This window comes from Bufo bufo, chromosome 7, assembly GCF_905171765.1.
Source record: "Bufo bufo chromosome 7, aBufBuf1.1, whole genome shotgun sequence".
In the NCBI taxonomy this organism is placed as follows: Eukaryota; Metazoa; Chordata; class Amphibia; order Anura; family Bufonidae; genus Bufo; species Bufo bufo.
Genome location: NC_053395.1, coordinates 218,453,673 through 218,471,558, shown reverse-complemented (window position 1 = coordinate 218,471,558; position 17,886 = coordinate 218,453,673). Strand labels below are relative to the sequence as shown.

The window sequence follows — 17,886 nt, the reverse complement described above, 5'->3', positions numbered from 1 at the left end:
TGCTTAGTAGAAGGTCAATTGAGGGTTAAAAAATAAAAAAAATTAACTCACCTTGTCCTCTTGTTCGCGTAGTTCTCCCGGTCTTTAGTTCTTTAAAAAGATGAACTATGGGCTAAAGGACCTTTGATGACGTAAGATCACATGCTCCAATCACATGGTCCATCACCGCGGTGATGGACCATGTGATTGGAGCATGTGATCTTACGTCATCAAAGGTCCTTTAGCCCATAGTTCATCTTTTGAGAAGTAAAGAAGAGACCGGAACAAACGGAGAAGGTGAGTTAATTTTTTTTATTTTTTTTTAACCCTCAACTGATCACCTACTATGCATTCTGTTTTCAGAATGCTATTATTTTCCCTTATAACCATGTTATAAGGGAAAATAATAACATCTACACAACACCGAACCCAAACCTGAACTTCTGTGAAGAAGTTCGGGTCTGGGTACCACAGTCGGTTTTTTATCACGCGCGTGCAAAACACATTACACACGCACGATAAAAACTGAACAACGGAACGCAATCGCAGTCAAAACTGACTGCAATTGCATTCCTACTCGCGCGGGTTTGCCGCAACACACCGGGACGCATCCGGAACTAATCCGGACACGCTCGTGTGAACCCAGCCTAAAGGAACAACTTTTAGTAAATGAGGCAGTGGAAAAATGGCCCAAGGGTCACTGAAAAGGGTTTAGTCAGAAACCCTTCTGTCCTGTGAGGGGGGCCTGGTTTGATCCTTGCTTACTTCTCTATATACGACACTGGGTAATAGAAATACTTTCCTGAACTCTGGGGGCCGGTCATAACACATCTGCGGGGCCTGAAACCCCCAATGGTCGTGCCAGTGGGGTGGTGGATAATATGACGAATCGCCATGTATGCAATGGTTGTAGGTCAGGTGGCGGATGCCCCACAGCTGTGGGACGCCTGCAATGTGGCCTAAACCACGCTGGTGTCTAGATTGGCGCGGTTTTCATATTGATTGCAGTTTCATTGGTAATTGACGTGCAGCCAATGGCCGTTTAGCGTCAAAACCGGGTGGCCTTACCGGGAAATTTTCCGGTGGGCTGATGCCCAGGGGGCCGCTTGAGCCCTCCTCCCCCACGGCCGGCCAGTGGAAGTTTTTGGGGATGTATTTTGTGCTGCTGACAGTATTTTATGATGGACTGTGGTATTTGGCTCTCTTGGGGTGGTATAATGTGCCGCTGACCCAACCTACTTGTGTTGGCCCCGCCTTCCATGTTTTTCGACCCCACTACAAAACGGGGCCACTTTTACTATTTTTTCCAGGGCCACTTTCGCAGTCCGCCCCTGCGCGTCGCCATCAACATGAAACTGCAATCTGAAAGCTGCGCCATTGTACATGACAGCTCAGTGTCAGCTAAAGTGCACCCTCAGTATGTGAACCCTGTCATATTAGAGGGAAAAGTACACAGAAAAGAGCTGACAACACAAATCCGCGCAAGAATTAAAATTTCAACAAAAAAAAATCTAATTTTGGTGAATTTATTATTGCTATGAAATTCAGAATCAGGTGATGCAACAACATGCATCACATAAGAATACCGAGTCACAAGTTGCACAACGCACATCACATGAGGAACTGTCAAAAACAATACTTCCAGGCTTCCGTATTCGTCTTCTTGGGTGTACCAACATGGCCGATAGCCCCGCCCTCCCCTGATCGACAACCCTGTGCAGCCAATGGGTGATCCGCACTGCGAGGATGCTTGCGGTCTCCAGGGCAACGGAAAGGAAGTGACGTTATTTCCGGTGGCCCGGAGCCGCAGGCTGGGTTCTGGTGAGTGCTAACGGGTGTAGTCGGGTGGTCTGAGGGTATTACAGGGCGGGCGTGACTGTGCGGGACCCGGGTGCCCGGAATTCGTCCTGTATGCGGGATACATACCGCTCGGGTGTAATCTGCTCCTATAGGGGGAGGTCTTATAGGGCTATGTGTAGAGGGACAGCTCTTAAAGGGATTGTCCAGTTTCACCTCAGTGAAGCTTGTTCTGCAACTTTCTTATATACTTGCTGTTTCAGTTCTTTGCCATTGTCAAGATCTCTGCTTGCTTTCACTGAATACAGTTCTTGTTTACATCCAGAGTCTTGTGAACCTGTAAGGACCTGCTGCTTCTTACAGCAGAGGGTCTGTTACAGTTGTATCCAGTCCAGTTGTCCCTGCACAATCTTACACTGGCAGCACTGACTGGATCCTGTCCAACTGGTAAAACCCATTCCAAGCTGCTAATAATTCATTCATAATGTCTAGCAGGAATAATAGAGGGATGACACAGGATATATAGCCATAATAATAGATGCTCCAAGCGAATAATGGGAGTAACGCTCAGGGTAGGGCGCTTTCACGTGTACGTCACGCTGCTGTGAATAATTGACCATTGCTGCAGGCTTGAGAAAAATGTATCACCCTAAGGCCTCATGCACATGACCGTATGTATTTTGTGGTCCGCAAAAAATACGGATGATGTCCGTGTGCATTCCGTATTTTTCAGAATGGAACAGCTAGCCCCTAATAGAACTGTACTATCCTTGTCTGTAATGCAGACAATAATAGGACGTGCAATTTTTTTGCGGAACGGAAATGCGGACATACGGAAACGGAATGCACACGGGGTACCTTTCAATTTTTTTGGCGGACCCATTGAAATTAATGGTTTCGCATTTGGTCCACAAAAAAAACTGAACGGACACGGAAAGAAAATGCGTTCGTGTGCATGAGGCCTAAGGCTGAAAAAATTCCCAACTTCCATAGTCCTTTTAAAGGGTTATTCCCTTTAAAAGCGACAAAAATTTGGCTGGGATATACCATCGCTTAAAGGGGTTGTCTGGTCAGTATGTGATCGGTGAGGTCTGACTCCTGCACCCTCCGCCTGTGACGTCACGTCCATCGGTCACATGACTTTTCCACTGCTCAGTCCCATTCAAGTGAATGAGGCCAGCTAGGGCTGAAACGATTATTAGAATTAATCGATTAACTCGACACAAATAAATCCTCGAATCGATGATTAGTTTGTGCCATGTGACCACAGAGTGTGAGTGAAGAGCTTGCTATTACTCGCGCTCCATGGTCACCCGTCTGCTCGCACAACGCTGCTTTGGATCCTGACGAACACACATCGTCAGGACATTTTAGTTCACTGGCGCTGCGCGGCTGGGCACTGATGACTAGGAGGGGGAGAACTGGTGGCAGTGGGAGGGGGAGCAACTGATGACGAGAGGGAGCTGGTAGCATTGGAGGGGAAGCTGAGGGCACTGGGGCGGGGGAGAGCTGATGGCACTGGGGCGGGGGAGAGCTGATGGCACTGGGGCGGGGGAGAGCTGATGGCACTGGGGCGGGGGAGAGCTGATGGCACTGGGGCGGGGGAGAGCTGATGGCACTGGGGCGGGGGAGAGCTGATGGCACTGGGGCGGGGGAGAGCTGATGGCACTGGGGGATAGTGGAGCTGATGGCACTGGGGGATAGTGGAGCTGATGGCACTGGGGCAGGGGAGAGCTGATGGCACTGAGGCGGGGGAGAGCTGATGGCACTGGGGCGGGGGAGAGCTGATGGCACTGGGGCGGGGGAGAGCTGATGGCACTGGGGCGGGGGAGAGCTGATGGCACTGGGGCGGGGGAGAGCTGATGGCACTGGGGCGGGGGAGAGCTGATGGCACTGGGGCTGGGGAGAGCTGATGGCACTGGGGCGGGGGAGAGCTGATGGCACTGGGGCGGGGGAGAGCTGATGGCACTGGGGCGGGGGAGAGCTGATGGCACTGGGGGATAGTAGAGCTGATGGCACTGGGGCGGGGGAGAGCTGATGGCACTGGGGCTGGGGAGAGAGGATGGCACTGGGGCTGGGGAGAGAGGATGGCACTGGGGCTGGGGAGAGAGGATGGCACTGGGGCTGGGGAGAGAGGATGGCACTGGGGCTGGGGAGAGAGGATGGCACTGGGGCTGGGGAGAGAGGATGGCACTGGGGCAGGGGAGAGAGGATGGCACTGGGGCGGGGGAGAGCTGAAGGCACTGGGGCAGGGGGAGAGCTGATGGCACTGGGGCGGGGAGAGCTGATGGCACTGGGGCGGGGGAGAGCTGATGGCACTGGGGGATAGTGGAGCTGATGGCACTGGGGCTGGGGAGAGCTGATGGCACTGGGGCGGGGGAGAGCTGATGGCACTGGGGCTGGGGAGAGAGGATGGCACTGGGGCTGGGGAGAGCTGATGGCACTGGGGCTGGGGAGAGCTGATGGCACTGGGGCTGGGGAGAGAGGATGGCACTGGGGCGGGGGAGAGCTGATGGCACTGGGGCGGGGGAGAGCTGATGGCACTGGGGCAGGGGGAGAGCTGAAGGCACTGGGGGATAGTGGAGCTGATGGCACTGGGGCTGGGGAGAGAGGATGGCACTGGGGCTGGGGAGAGAGGATGGCACTGGGGCGGGGGAGAGCTGATGGCACTGGGGCGGGGGAGAGCTGATGGCACTGGGGGATAGTAGAGCTGATGGCACTGGGGCGGGGGAGAGCTGATGGCACTGGGGCTGGGGAGAGAGGATGGCACTGGGGCTGGGGAGAGAGGATGGCACTGGGGCTGGGGAGAGAGGATGGCACTGGGGCTGGGGAGAGAGGATGGCACTGGGGCTGGGGAGAGAGGATGGCACTGGGGCTGGGGAGAGAGGATGGCACTGGGGCTGGGGAGAGAGGATGGCACTGGGGCTGGGGAGAGAGGATGGCACTGGGGCAGGGGAGAGAGGATGGCACTGGGGCGGGGGAGAGCTGAAGGCACTGGGGCAGGGGGAGAGCTGATGGCACTGGGGCGGGGAGAGCTGATGGCACTGGGGCGGGGGAGAGCTGATGGCACTGGGGGATAGTGGAGCTGATGGCACTGGGGCTGGGGAGAGCTGATGGCACTGGGGCGGGGGAGAGCTGATGGCACTGGGGCTGGGGAGAGAGGATGGCACTGGGGCTGGGGAGAGAGGATGGCACTGGGGCTGGGGAGAGCTGATGGCACTGGGGCTGGGGAGAGAGGATGGCACTGGGGCGGGGGAGAGCTGATGGCACTGGGGCGGGGGAGAGCTGATGGCACTGGGGCAGGGGGAGAGCTGAAGGCACTGGGGGATAGTGGAGCTGATGGCACTGGGGCTGGGGAGAGAGGATGGCACTGGGGCTGGGGGAGAGCTGATGCACTTGGGCTGATCGCACAGGAGGGAACGAAGGGTGTTGGGGACTAATGGCAGGGGGTCTGATGAGTTTTTATAAAGGAAAACAGTCTATTAATTCATGTTTTCTTATTAGAATATTCGATTAATCGTAAACATAATCGGTAGAATACTCGATTACGACAACTGTGATTTCGTAGTAAAGAGGTCACAGAGAGGCACGGAGCATTATCAGTCATGTTAATGCTCCGTGCCTCTGCAGTCTGCATCGGGTCTTGGCACTCTTTCACGGAGCGGATGCCACGCACGGCATCCGCTCGTGTGAACCCAGCCTAAGGCCAGCTGCAGTTCCCTGCACCACCTGGTGTCTGGGGCAGAACTTAGAAGGGGACACAGCTCTAAACCTGCAGTGTGGCTCCAGAGGTCGGGCCCCCAGTGATCATAAATTTAAGGCATATCCCAGCGCATTTACCATCACTTTACAAGATGGGGATGCCCCAGTAACACAGCTGCGGAAAATGTATTACTAGATGGTGTCCATTTAGTTGAATGGTTGCATTAAGTCCTCCAGAGCAGAGTTCCTCAACTCCGGTCCTCAGGGCCCACCTGACGGTCATGTTTTCAGAATTTCCTTAGCATTCAGCAGGTGAAATAATTAGTGTCAGTGCATCAGGACTTACCACAGGTATTCATTCTGTGGGATATTCTCAAATCATGACCGGTAGGTGGGTCCTGAGGACTGGAGTTGAGGAACACTGCTCCAGAGTAGGAGCTCCTCTGAGAGCGGGGGGAGTAAGGGGGATCCCGACTGGGGTCATACACAGGAGACATTCTGTAATGGCGCCATCCCTGATCTTTTCTTTGCAGCCGTTTCTTCCGCTCCTTTTATGACTGTTGTATTTTCTCGTCCTCCTCCCATCCAGGCGGTTTTTATATCTTCATTCTTGTAAGTTTACGCCATGGAGTTCCCGGACCTCGGGCAGCATTGCTCGGAACCGACCTGCAAGCAGCTGGGTAAGGACTCTGCTGAGCAGGGGGAAGGAAATGTAAGACATGGAGTTGGTTAAGGAGCCTCATCCCTGTCCTCTCCTCCTACAGATTTTCTACCTCTCAAATGTGACGCCTGTGAGCAGATTTTCTGCAAAGACCACGTAACGTACGCCCTCCACAACTGCAGCTCCGCGTACAAAAAGGTAATGCCACGGCCTGTGTGTAGGTGACTGGATGTCTCTCTCGTATGTGGATGTCATGTGTTGTACTGGGACGTGTGCTGTCTTTCAGGATGTGCAGGTTCCAGTTTGTCCCCTCTGTAACATCCCAATCCCTGTTAAAAGAGGCCAGACGCCAGACATCGTTGTTGGGGAGCACATTGATCGTGACTGCAGGTCGGACCCGGCTCAGCAGAAGCGCAAGGTGAGCAGAGGTGTGCCATAAAAGGGTTAAATGATTTGGCGGGGGGTAGGTTCCCTGCTAATCACAAGGACAAACCTGTATTCAGGGGCGGATTGGCCCTAGACCCTACAGGGAAATTTCCCAGTGGGCCGCCCCAAGCCCTCGATGCGATTCCGTCAAGTACATAATGATCTGATGCTCTGAGAATTAGGCTCCATTCACACGTCCGTGGTGTGTTGCGGACCCGCAACACACCCGCCCGGCACCCCTATAGAAATGCCTATTCTTGTCCGCAGCTGCGGACCCGACTATCGGGGCCGCGCTCCGCAAATGCGGATGCGGACAGCACACTGTGTGCTGTCCACATCCATTCCGTCCCCATAGAAAATGAATGGGTCCGCACCCGTTTCGCAAAATTGCGGAACGGATGCGGACCCATTTGCGGACGTGTGAATGGAGCCTTAAAAGGGTTGTCTCATCTCAGACACTGGGGGCATATGGCTAGGATATGCCCTCATTGTCATTATAGATGCGGGGCCCGCACCTATATCGGGAACGGAGCCCCGCAAAGTGGTGGCTGGAGGACTCCTGGTCCGGCCACCACCAAGCACGTTCCCTATAGAAGTGAATGGGAGCGCTCTGCGCATGACCGGCCACCGCTCCCATTCACTTCTATGGGCATGACGGAAATAGCTGAGCCAGCGCTCGGCTATTTTTGGAGGCCTCTTAGAAAATGAATGGAAGGCGGCTGCGCAGTGCGCCCTCCACAACTTTTGGGGCTCTGTTCTCGATATAGGTGCGGGTCCCAGCGGTGGGACCTGTACCTATAAGACAATGTGGACATATCCTAGCGATCTGCCCCCATTGTCTGTGATGAGACGATCCCTTTATTGCTAGGAGCATCAGGTACTTATGCACCTGGCCGACACCCGCAGCCGCTCTCCTGAATTCAAGTCCTCAGGACGGTGATACAGTTGAATACTGCAGCAGGGATGGCAGTATTTTGTGCTGCACTGTGGTATTTGGTTCTGCTGGGGCAGTGTTTTGTGCTGCACTACTATATTGTTAGCCCCAGCCCACTTCCAACATGGGGCTGCTTTTAGGTTTTTTCCAGGCCCATTTTAATTTTCCAGTCCGCCCCTGTCACAGTTTTGGGTTAAAAACCAGCAGACCCTTTTTTCACCATGCTCCTTAAATTGGTTATCCAACATGATATCGGACCTTACAGAGTGGCCGACCCACTGTGGTGATCATACTTACCTGGTCCCCTCCGCTAGGTTCGGTCCCTGTCGTTCCACGGCTGGCTCTTAATCTGTCATCTTGTCATGACGCGAGGGGAGCAGGTCACCACTGCGGCCAGGAATTGGTTGCAGCGGTCACATGACCCCTGTCAACAGGATGTTGATTTCAACCCAGCAGGGAGACGAAGAGCCCGCCGTGGAAAAATGGAGACCAATCCCAGCGAAAACCAGGCATGCATGATCGCCACCGCGGATTGGCCGCTCTGCAAGGTCTGATGTAACTCAGATAACCCCTTTAATCATTGAGTTGCAGCTTTGATGTTTGCAAATCGGAGCGTGTACCCCCAGCCCTGCTGTGTCTGTATTTAGATCTTCACTAATAAATGCGGGAAGTCGGGCTGCCGGCAGAAAGAACTCATGAAAGTGATCTGTGAAGACTGCCACGGAAACTTCTGCCTCAAGCATAGGCACCCACTTGATCATGAATGCAAAGGCAACAGCACCCCCATCTCCCGGGCAGGGTGAGTCCTTACAGCTTGAGTGTGTGTGTACCGAAATCTCATGACTGGGAAGCAGCCGTTAGACTAGATGGAAGGGCTATCCCATCTCAGACATTTATGGCTCTTTTTGCCATCAATGTCTGATGAATGTGGATCCCACCTCTGGGACTCGCACCTATTTCAAGAACATGCCCCCCCCAACCTCATCCTACCTGGATCTGTTTGGGATTAGGGAACAGTCAGACGGGCCGTGCTGTGAAGTTTCTGTAACTCCCATTCACTTGTATAGGAGCTATGGAAACCGCTTCTGGCTGCTGCATCCATGTGGGACGGGGCTGGCGGTTCCCCATTCTAGGGATAGGTGCGGGTCCCATAGGTGGGATCTGCAACCTGTGGATATGCAAAATACATTAATGACATATCTAAAGGATGTGTTTGATTGGTAGCCTGGCCATTTGGAGAATGGGGGACCTGTGCCCCCTCCCATTGCTGCTGTGTATCCGGGCCCACATGGGAGCAGACATTTCTGTAGGAGTCCACGGAGAGTGATGGAAAATGCACAATTCGTATGCTTCTGGACACTTCCATTCAGAAAGGCTGTCTATCTTCTCTCCCACTTTGGCTCAGCTTCAGAACAGTATTGTGGGATTCCTATTCTCCTATGGTGGGGGCCTTATCCGTCAGACTCTTAAAGGGGTTGTCTCTCATCTGAGGCATTGGAGGTATATTTCTACGATATGCCAACAATGTCAGACAGGTACGGGTCCCAACTCTGAGACCCGCACCTGTCTCCACAATGGGGCCTCCGAAAGTAAAGGCGAGTGCACAGCATGCTCTCCATTCAGTTTAGGAAGTCCACTCGGCTAGTCCCATAGAAATGAATGGAGAGTGCACTGCGCAAGCGCTCCACCAGTCGATTCACCTCTGTGCTCGGCTATTTTCGGCAGTCTCAAAGGAACGAATGAAGGTCGCCTGGTTCTGTTCTGGAGATAGGTGCTGGTCCCCTTTAACCATCAGACGTGCTATCCCGTGGCTATGTCATACATCTTATGGCTGCGTTGGTTTACCACTTTAGTGATTACCTGCTTTGTCTTCACAGGCATGCCGCGTTGCTCAGGTCTCAGGCTTCCTCTTCCAAAGCCCCATCTTCCTCTAGTCACACAGCAGCCAAGCCAGCATCACAACCTCAGCGCAGCAGGTACTGGAGAAGAGCTTTTATCAAGTTTTGGGCAACATTTTTTCCATCTACGTCAGATCTGCTTCTGTTTTGTGGTTCATGTTATGTTGTTCTGTGTTTTATAGAGCAAGTGTTCCTAGTGCCCATCCACCCGCTGCAGCCGCTCTACAGAACGGATTAGTAAGTGCAGACCCCACCTCGCAAAGACCGTATTGTGCACCTACCAGCACCCAGCAGAGCACAGAAGACTCTGTTCCCTACACAAACACACCTGCGTATTACCCCACTAGGGGGCAAACTGTTTGATGTTGTCATTCAGGACAGCAGTATGCATATTGCCCCCTAGTGGCAGCAACAGCCGTTTTTTTACCTTGGTGCATTTAGGGGACAGAAGAATGCACTTTATTGAAGAACTATGGAAGTGTTTATATTAGGAAAATACCTGTGCCGTTGCCCTCTAAAGAAGACCTGCCGCCTCTCCTGACATGTCTGTGTTACTATTGCTTGCAGTAGTAATTCTGGAGCATTTAAACTCTATGTTGTGCCATTCCTTTATAATTCCTGCTAGAAGTTTATAAATAAGGGTGCTACTGGGTGTTACCATTTGGGCGTGTCCTTGCAGTCTGATGCTGGCAGCACTGATTCTCCCTGCACAGTCTGACACTGTCCAAACAGCGGTAACACTCAGTTGTGCATTTATTTATAAATTTTTTGTAGGAATAACAGAGGAATGGTACAACATAGAGTCAAAAGAATAGATGATCAAGAATACAAAATGGATAGAAAACTGACATGTCAGGAGAGCGGACAAGTCCTCGCTAAAACTTGTTTAGACGTGACCCTATGCCGTCACTGTATGTGGATGATAGGAGTGTTCTTTATCAGGTCTCAGCCCATGCACTGAAAATTATGTCAAATATCTATTGACTTTTTGGGGCTTAAAGGTGTTATCCAATTTCTCATGTGCCGGTCCCCTCACAGGTGATATACTTACCCCTCTCCCTGCCCTGCCTCTGCTGCTTCTCCGCATGCGCGGATGAAAACACCCGGTGTGGGGGGTAGCCGCCAATGGCAGGCGGGGACGAGCCTCCCTAGCGTCACCCACGATACTAGGGAGTCTCGTCCCCGTCCCCACCTGCCATTGGCTGCTCCCCCCGACACCGGATGTACAGGGAGAAGCAGCAGCGGCGGTGCGGGGACCAGGAGCATCGCCGGGAGCGGGTCAAGTATATTACCTGTGAGGGGCCCGGCACATGTGGGGGTGGTTTTTGAGAAATTGGATAACCCCTTTAAAGTCGGTGGACACGTTTTTAGATCTCTTTTTTTTTTATTTAATTTGTAGCTGTCCTTTCAGAATGAGCTTTCTTGTGATAACACTCTACCTGGCCATTATATGACTCGTGTCTGACATTTTTATAGCAGTTTTTTCCCTGTGTATTCTGTCTGTAATTCTCCTGGTTTCTGAGCTGGTGGCTGGAGACATGTCTGCCCATACACTGCACAGGGAGAAAGAGCAGCAGAAACGGTGCACGGTACACAGCAGAACTAAGCAGTAAATCATGAACCCGCAGCAGTCTCTCTGCCTGTCTGCAGCAGCCCCTCCCTCCTCCCCCTCTCCATAAAGTGCTATATAATCTGCTATTCAAAGATAAAAAATGTATCCAATGGTGTCCACTGCCTGTGATGACTTTGTGCTGTTTGTTCCTTATACGACTGTATTTCCTTCTCTTAGTCAGAAGAAGAAGCTTTACAGAGGGCTTTGGAAATGTCCCTTTCAGAATCGGCACAGAATGCGACTGCGCAGCACAGGTACAGTAATTAATACTGGTGTCTACGTGCAGCAGTTACCTGGAAACCTACTGCAGCTCAGCTCCCATTCACTTGCACGCTGCAGTATTCCATCACAGCCTCTGCACAGTGGACAGAGCCGCCTTCTTCCGACTCTGTCCACTCTTTTGTTTCCTGCGTCAAAAACAGCTTAACCGTTTAGGTGCCGAGTGTTGGCGCTCCACCGATCTGATGTTGAGGACCTATCCTACAGATCTTTACAGACTGGAAGAAAACATTTTAAAGGGTTTATCCATTAATAGATAATGATGACCTATCCTGTCAATATATATTAGGGGATAACCCCTTTAAGGATTGCAAGGGGGGGTTATACTGTACCCTATGATGTGCTGTTTTTGATGAATATTCTCTCAGCTCTCAGGAAGAAGAGGATTTGGCTCTTGCCCAAGCTCTGTCCGCTAGTGAGGAAGAATACAGGCGGCAGCAGGCGGTGAGTAGAATCCGGCCAGGTTAACAATTACAGACTGTGCATGGTACACGCCACTCAGAGTCTGGGGTCATGCCTGCAATGTAATATGTGACACTTAAAGGGACACGATCCTCAGAAAGTATCAATCTGTGTATATATGATGGCTAAAATAACCTTGATTTACAGTCTGGAGTGATTGTGAACGCCATCAGCCCTTGTATGACTTGTAGGTGCAATGTTGTGGAGCACCTTACATTTTTTTTATTGAGAATGGTGAGGAATTACCGATCCTCCGCTTCTTCCCTGGACCCCTCTGTATGCCGTCCTCCAGTTATGGCTTTCTGACCTGGACTTGTGACTGCTGCAGTGGACCCTACTGAGATCGCTGCTGCAGCCAGTCAGTCATGTTGGAATGTCACTGATGGAGGTCCGTATATGGAGAGAATGGAGAGGGATCTGGAAAGCTGTGGAATGGGATTTGCGGGGAGTCGTTAAGGGGAATATCACTTTATTATATTAGATCACTAACCTTTTTGGGCAAACATTTTGAAGAGCTTGACGAGCTCTTTAACGACACATCTGTTATACTGCATGACCAAGATAAGCAGCTGCCACAATAGGCAGTGGCAAAGCAAGTGTGTGGAGAGGCTAGCACAGAGCAAATGAACCAGGAGGGTCATCCGGGGAGGACTAGATTGACTCTTCATTGACCCGCTAATGTTGTGAGCAGTGCTGCATATAAAACAAGTGTAAAATGACAGAATTACCCAAAAAATCGAATGCACTTCAAACGGTCATCTGGGTTAGAAAATTCATTATTTAAAGGGGTATGCTCATCTTAAACATTTATAATATATCCACTGGGTCCAAATACCATAAATGTCTGATAGGTGCGGGTCCCGCCTCTAGAACGGGGGTCCCTTGAGCTGCTGGCCACCACATCCGGATGGCATGAGTTGTCCGGGGTACAGCCAAGCTCGCTGTGCTGCAGTTCCATAACTCCCAGTCACTTCTGTGCCACATGAGTGCCCCCCTGCCATCAGCTTATATTCAGGGGTTCTTTATTGCACGACCACTTTAAAGGGGTTCTCTGGGCTTTTTCATATTGATGACCTATCCTCAGGATAGGTCATCAATATCAGATTGGCGGGGGTTCGACTCCCGGACCCACGCTGATCAGCTGTATGAGGAGACGGCGCTCGCTGTGTGCACGTGCCATCTCCCTTCTCTCTTCCTGCTGTCCCATAGACATACAGCAGCCAAATAGGAAGGGAGACGGCGCGTGCGACTCCTCGAACAGCTGATCGGCGGAGGTGCTGGGTGTCGGACCCCCGCCGATATGATATTGATGACTTGAGGATAGGTCATCAATATGAAAAAGCCCAGAGAACCCCCTTTGATTCTATTAAATGTAATAACGGCGGTATTGACCCTTTAATTTTCCTGTCTGACATCTCATAAAGAGTGGCCCGCTCCCCTCTATAATGCGTCTGTAGCTGCTCACCCCACAATGTACAAGGTACCAATAGACCAACACTCCTCGAAAAAGGAAAATCCAAACAAAGAAAAGAAAAAACTTTTTTTTCCAAATATTTTTTCCTTCAGCGCTCTGACCGGCACACTTAGGATTTTGCATGCCTCGTAGCACAGCATTGTGCACACAGGTAAGTGGTTATATACTTCTTTTTCGTTGGCGGCACGGCGTGTTCGCCTATTGTACCTTGTATGTTATCTGTTGATTTACGGCTGTCATCTTGTTGAAGTTTTTACACTTTGATTTAAGCTTGCGCTAAATAAACCTGTAATATCTGAATCCAGGGGCAGGAGAGTCGTACTGCCAAACAGAGCACCTGCAGTATGTGCTAGCGTCACCCGGACCAGCCCTCACTCAGCACAGATACAGAATCGGGACCTAATCAAAGCTGCAACGCCTCGCTGGTTTTCCAAGGACGACAGAAGTGGACTGGGATTTGCATGCATCGATTTCTTTGCAGTCTGTTTTTTTGGCACAGTGGCCATTAACTTGCAGATCACTTGAAGTGGATTTATGACCTTCCTAGGTGGACAGCAGGTGATTAAAGGGAACGTGACCATGGTTTGGGGCCGTGATACAACCAGCGGGGGTTTAGCTTTGTAATGATGCCCCCGTGAAACCAGGCTGTTACGGGATTACCTGTGCACACTCGTTGATGAGAGGTGTGCTGTCCTCGGCTTCCTATGCACGGTTTCCAGTGGAGCATGCTTAGAAAGCCAGACCCCAGCTGCGCAAAGCAAGTGACAGGTTCCCTTTAAGGACTACATGGGACTCTCCTGCTGCCCTTGTTTTATTGCCTCAGGTCCGCCATTAGCTGCACAGTCTTGGGTGGGTATTTGACCGGTGGGCAAGATGTCGGAAATATCTGTAACGGCTGTGAAAGAGAAATTCCAGTCTTAAAGGGGTTTTCTAGGAGTTCAATATTGATGCCCTGTCATCTGCATAGATCATCAATATCTCATCAGTGGAGATCTGGCTTCCAGCACCCCCGCAGCGCATGAGTGAGCCTTTCCCAAAACTTAAGACGTCACATCCATCGGTCGCATAGGCCTGAGCTGCAATACCAAGCACAGCCACTATACAGGTTACGGCGCTGTTCTATCGGGAGACTGTAGCGCCGGAGCCTCTTCAATCAGCTAGGGTGCTGTGTCTGACCCCCAACGGTCTGACAATATTGATGTCCTGAGGATTAGGTCATGAATATTTAACTCCTGGAAACCCCCTTTTAATAGGGGGGAGACCTATCAAAACTAATGCAAAGGAGAAGTCAAGGACTTGATTGGCTGATGTGGGAAAGTCCTTGACGTTTTCTTTTCACCAGTTTTTAGTCGTCCCAGCAGGTGGCGACAGCGAGCTTTTCCCCGAAAATAGACAGCGTAAGAGCTGAACGCCATAAGATGCTGACTTATGATTGGCGGGTATGTTCAGATGCAGACAGATTTTTTTTAATTTTTCCTGCTGCCCCATGTGATTGGGTTTTTATAAGATTCCAGTTATGGATCTGCACCAAATGCTGCCGCGTCTGAACACGGATATATGGTATCATTCAGATTTCTAACAATTGTGGCTGGAATTCCTCTTGGAGAAGACATTGGCCATGGAAGATTTGCTCCAGAGGTAGAAGGTCTTTAACCAACTCTTAATTCCAAAGAAATGTTATATATATACGCAAGACCTGCCTTTAATTCTCTTTGTCCGGCTCACACTTGTACTTTTCCATTCCTCTGACTTAAAGGGATTGTCTGGGATTTTTATACTGATGGTTTATCCTCCAGAATAGGCCATTACAATCTTAGGGCTCATGCACACCACCGTATGTATTTTGCGGTCTGCAAAAAACGGATCCGTAAGAGATGACATCCGTGTGCATTCCATATTTTGTGGAACGGAACAGCTGGCCCCTAATAGAACAGTCCTATCCCTGTCCGAATGCACACAGACAAACTTCAGCTTTTTTTTTTGCGGACTCATTAATATAATTGGTTCCGCATGTGGTCCGCAAAAAAAAAAACAGAACGGTCACGGAAATAGAATACGTTCGTGCGCATGAACCCTTATTGCTTATGCTTATATCGTATATAACAGATGAGATGGAGGAAGGGGTCAAGAATAAAAGGGGTTCTCTGATCTATTCCCAAGATGACAACTTATCCCTGGTAAGTGTCTGATCGGTGGGGGCACGGTCGCTGGGACCACATCTGATGATGAGGACGGCGGTCTGCGTCCACGCTGCTGCACAATTCAACTCTATGGGACCACTGGAGACGGTGAAGCCACGGTACTGTATTCTCAGCAGGCCTATAGACTTTGAATGGAGGGGCTGTGTGCAGACATTCAGACAGGGCACCCATGATCGCGGGGGTCCCCGCAGTTGTACCCTCAACGATCAGACACTTAATATATCCTGTGGATACGTGATGTATAAGTTGTACAAAAGGAACCTTCCGCAACTTTCCAATATAATTTGTGTGTCAAGTCATCACCATTCCCAAAATCTCTGCTTGCTGTCAGTGAATGGGAGCTTGTTTGTAGACACAGCTGCTGTTTGTTACAGTGCAGCCAGTCCTCTGTGAGCAGAAAACAGCAGCACAAATCTCTTACCTGTCCTACACTTCACGGTGATGCTTCTTACCCGAACTGATACATTGTAACAAAGCGCAGCTGTGCGGGGATAAGTCAGGCTGCCCCATAATTTTATAATTTAAAGGGTTTTTCCAGGACCCAGCCAATCCCACAACCCACCTTTGTTACCTGTATGAGAGCGTTGTAATATACTTACTGCTCCAATCCTGCGGGGATCAGCCTCCCGCGAGCCAAGTCACATGGCGCTTCTATTCTGAAAAGCTTCCACTGACATCATGTCATTTTCGGTCTGGGCTGTGGACGGGAGGTCCCTTCTGCTGTGGCCGGGGCCAGGATTATTCCTCCCCCTGTCATAAGCACAAACTCCTGAATCCACCTCTAGGGAGAGGAATAGTTCTAGCTCCATCCACAGCAGAGGTGACCTCCAGAGCCCAGGCCCAAAACCTGGTAAAGTTGGCGAAAGCTGGATTTTCAGAAGAGGAGCGTCACATGACCGTGGAGGCCGATCCACACAACTTTGGAACGGTGAGTATATTACCGACTTTCTTCTACAAGTGTGTATTTAGCTTGCTTTGGCTGCGTTCACATCTCCGTTTTGGAGATCCGGCACAAATGCCGTCTGTTGGGCGGACAAAAGAACGTTGCATGAAACGATTTTTGTCCAGCCGAAACCCAGCATTTATGTTGGAAGTCATCTGGATCACTTGCGGACCTCATTGCAGTCAAGAAGATCGGGCAGGCTGCTCTGTGCTGGTACAGACTGCTGGATCTCCGAACGGAGAAGTGAGCGAAGACTAAGCAGGGCCCACTTGGGCTCAGAAAACCTCTTTAAATGATAAAATTGTGATTACCTGCTGCCACCACTAGAGGGAGCTTGCTGCATATGACTTTGACCTTGATGATCACATAGTATGTAGTAAGCACCTGTGCTCCCCCTAGTGGTGGCTTCAGGCAGAGAGAACATTACCACTGAACACTTGGCATTTGGAGCTCTGTATCAGAATGGAAATTTCAGGTTGAGGGAAATATCTTGACTTTGCACACAAACAAATAGTAAATACTCCAATTTAGCACAAGTGTGAAGTATTCAGAGTCATGGCGCAAATTGCCATTGGTCGGAATCGTTTTTTTTTTTTTTATGCCACAGATCGAGATCGGAACAATTTTACGATCATTAGCGATAATCGTTACGTCTGTGGCCGGCATCAGTTTGGGCCCTGTCCAGTCGGTGTTTACAGTGTATAGGGACACACCCTATTGAGACCAGGGGAAATGGTAACACCCAGCTGTCAATTTATTCTTCCATTTCCTGGAGGAGTAACAAAATTATAAGAAAAGATGCTGCAGCTTTTTTATTTTGACAGGGAATAGAAGCATTTATTAAAGCAGATTTCAGGAGAGCTCCGAGGTCCCCTTTTAAAGTCTACCCCTATTTGCTATACTACATCTCCCTCACGTCACTTAGTCTTTCTTCTCCCTGTACTATTCTGTTCCCCATCTCATTCTGTTTCCACGCTGAAGCAGGGCGATTTTGGGTATAATGGTGTCTTGCTTCCTCTTGCCTAAGTGGAATGGACCTAAAACAAGTCTGTGCAGCATAGAGAGGCAGTGTATTGTACAGCACTTAGAACTTCACGCACTGAAATAGTAGTCACCGAGAAGAGAAGTCGAGTGGTTGCTAGGCAACCAAACTAAAATGCTCTGCGGGTGAAGGCATGCTGAAAGTGGTAGTTTCACCGCCGTTGTAAGGGCCACGGGTTGGAGCCAACCTTCATAATCACTAATCGTAGACTCTGCCAATGTAATCACTTGTCTGCGGAGACCAGCATTGCTCCGTCTGTCGGTAGGTATTAATCAAATCCATATTTAAAGCTTTGATTATTTTACTTTTATATCACAGGGGCCACATATTGTCTTCTATTGCCTGCAATATAGTTATGTATGTTAAAGGGTTAATCTGAGAATGTTCATGATTGTATGGAGTGAACTATTAAAAATTTTAAGTCCCCCCCCCCCTACATTTAATGACCTATATTACCTGACTGTCTCTGAATTCAG

The 17,886-nt window shown here is 50.4% G+C and overlaps 1 protein-coding gene across 3 annotated transcripts; it reads left to right on the top strand.

Annotated features, from left to right (window-relative positions):
- Positions 1-1,747: 1,747 nt before the first annotated feature.
- On the top strand, positions 1,748-15,178 carry ZFAND2B (zinc finger AN1-type containing 2B). 3 transcript variants are annotated; one of them, XM_040440050.1, is made up of 10 exons: positions 1,748-1,800; positions 6,068-6,158; positions 6,243-6,337; positions 6,426-6,557; positions 8,147-8,298; positions 9,377-9,475; positions 9,580-9,634; positions 11,187-11,263; positions 11,657-11,732; positions 13,530-15,178. In XM_040440050.1, the coding sequence occupies exons 2-10, from the start codon at positions 6,104-6,106 to the stop codon at positions 13,575-13,577; spliced, it is 789 nt and encodes a 262-aa protein (XP_040295984.1). In that variant the 5' UTR covers positions 1,748-1,800; positions 6,068-6,103; the 3' UTR covers positions 13,578-15,178. The 3 variants fall into 3 exon arrangements, with proteins under 3 accessions (XP_040295984.1, XP_040295985.1, XP_040295986.1); XM_040440051.1 differs by lacking the exon at positions 13,530-15,178 and adding an exon at positions 13,317-13,518; XM_040440052.1 differs by lacking the exons at positions 9,377-9,475; positions 9,580-9,634; positions 11,187-11,263; positions 11,657-11,732; positions 13,530-15,178 and having other exon boundaries at positions 8,147-8,302.
- The last annotated feature ends 2,708 nt before the right edge of the window (positions 15,179-17,886 follow it).

Bases quoted from the DNA above. Each gene is read 5' to 3' on its own strand.
- ZFAND2B (XM_040440050.1), top strand. From the start codon at position 6,104: ATGGAGTTCCCGGACCTCGGGCAGCATTGCTCGGAACCGACCTGCAAG. The intron at 8,299-9,376 runs GTGAGTCCTTAC...TTGTCTTCACAG, and splicing joins ACCCCCATCTCCCGGGCAGG to GCATGCCGCGTTGCTCAGGT. The intron at 9,635-11,186 runs GTAAGTGCAGAC...TCCTTCTCTTAG, and splicing joins CCGCTCTACAGAACGGATTA to TCAGAAGAAGAAGCTTTACA.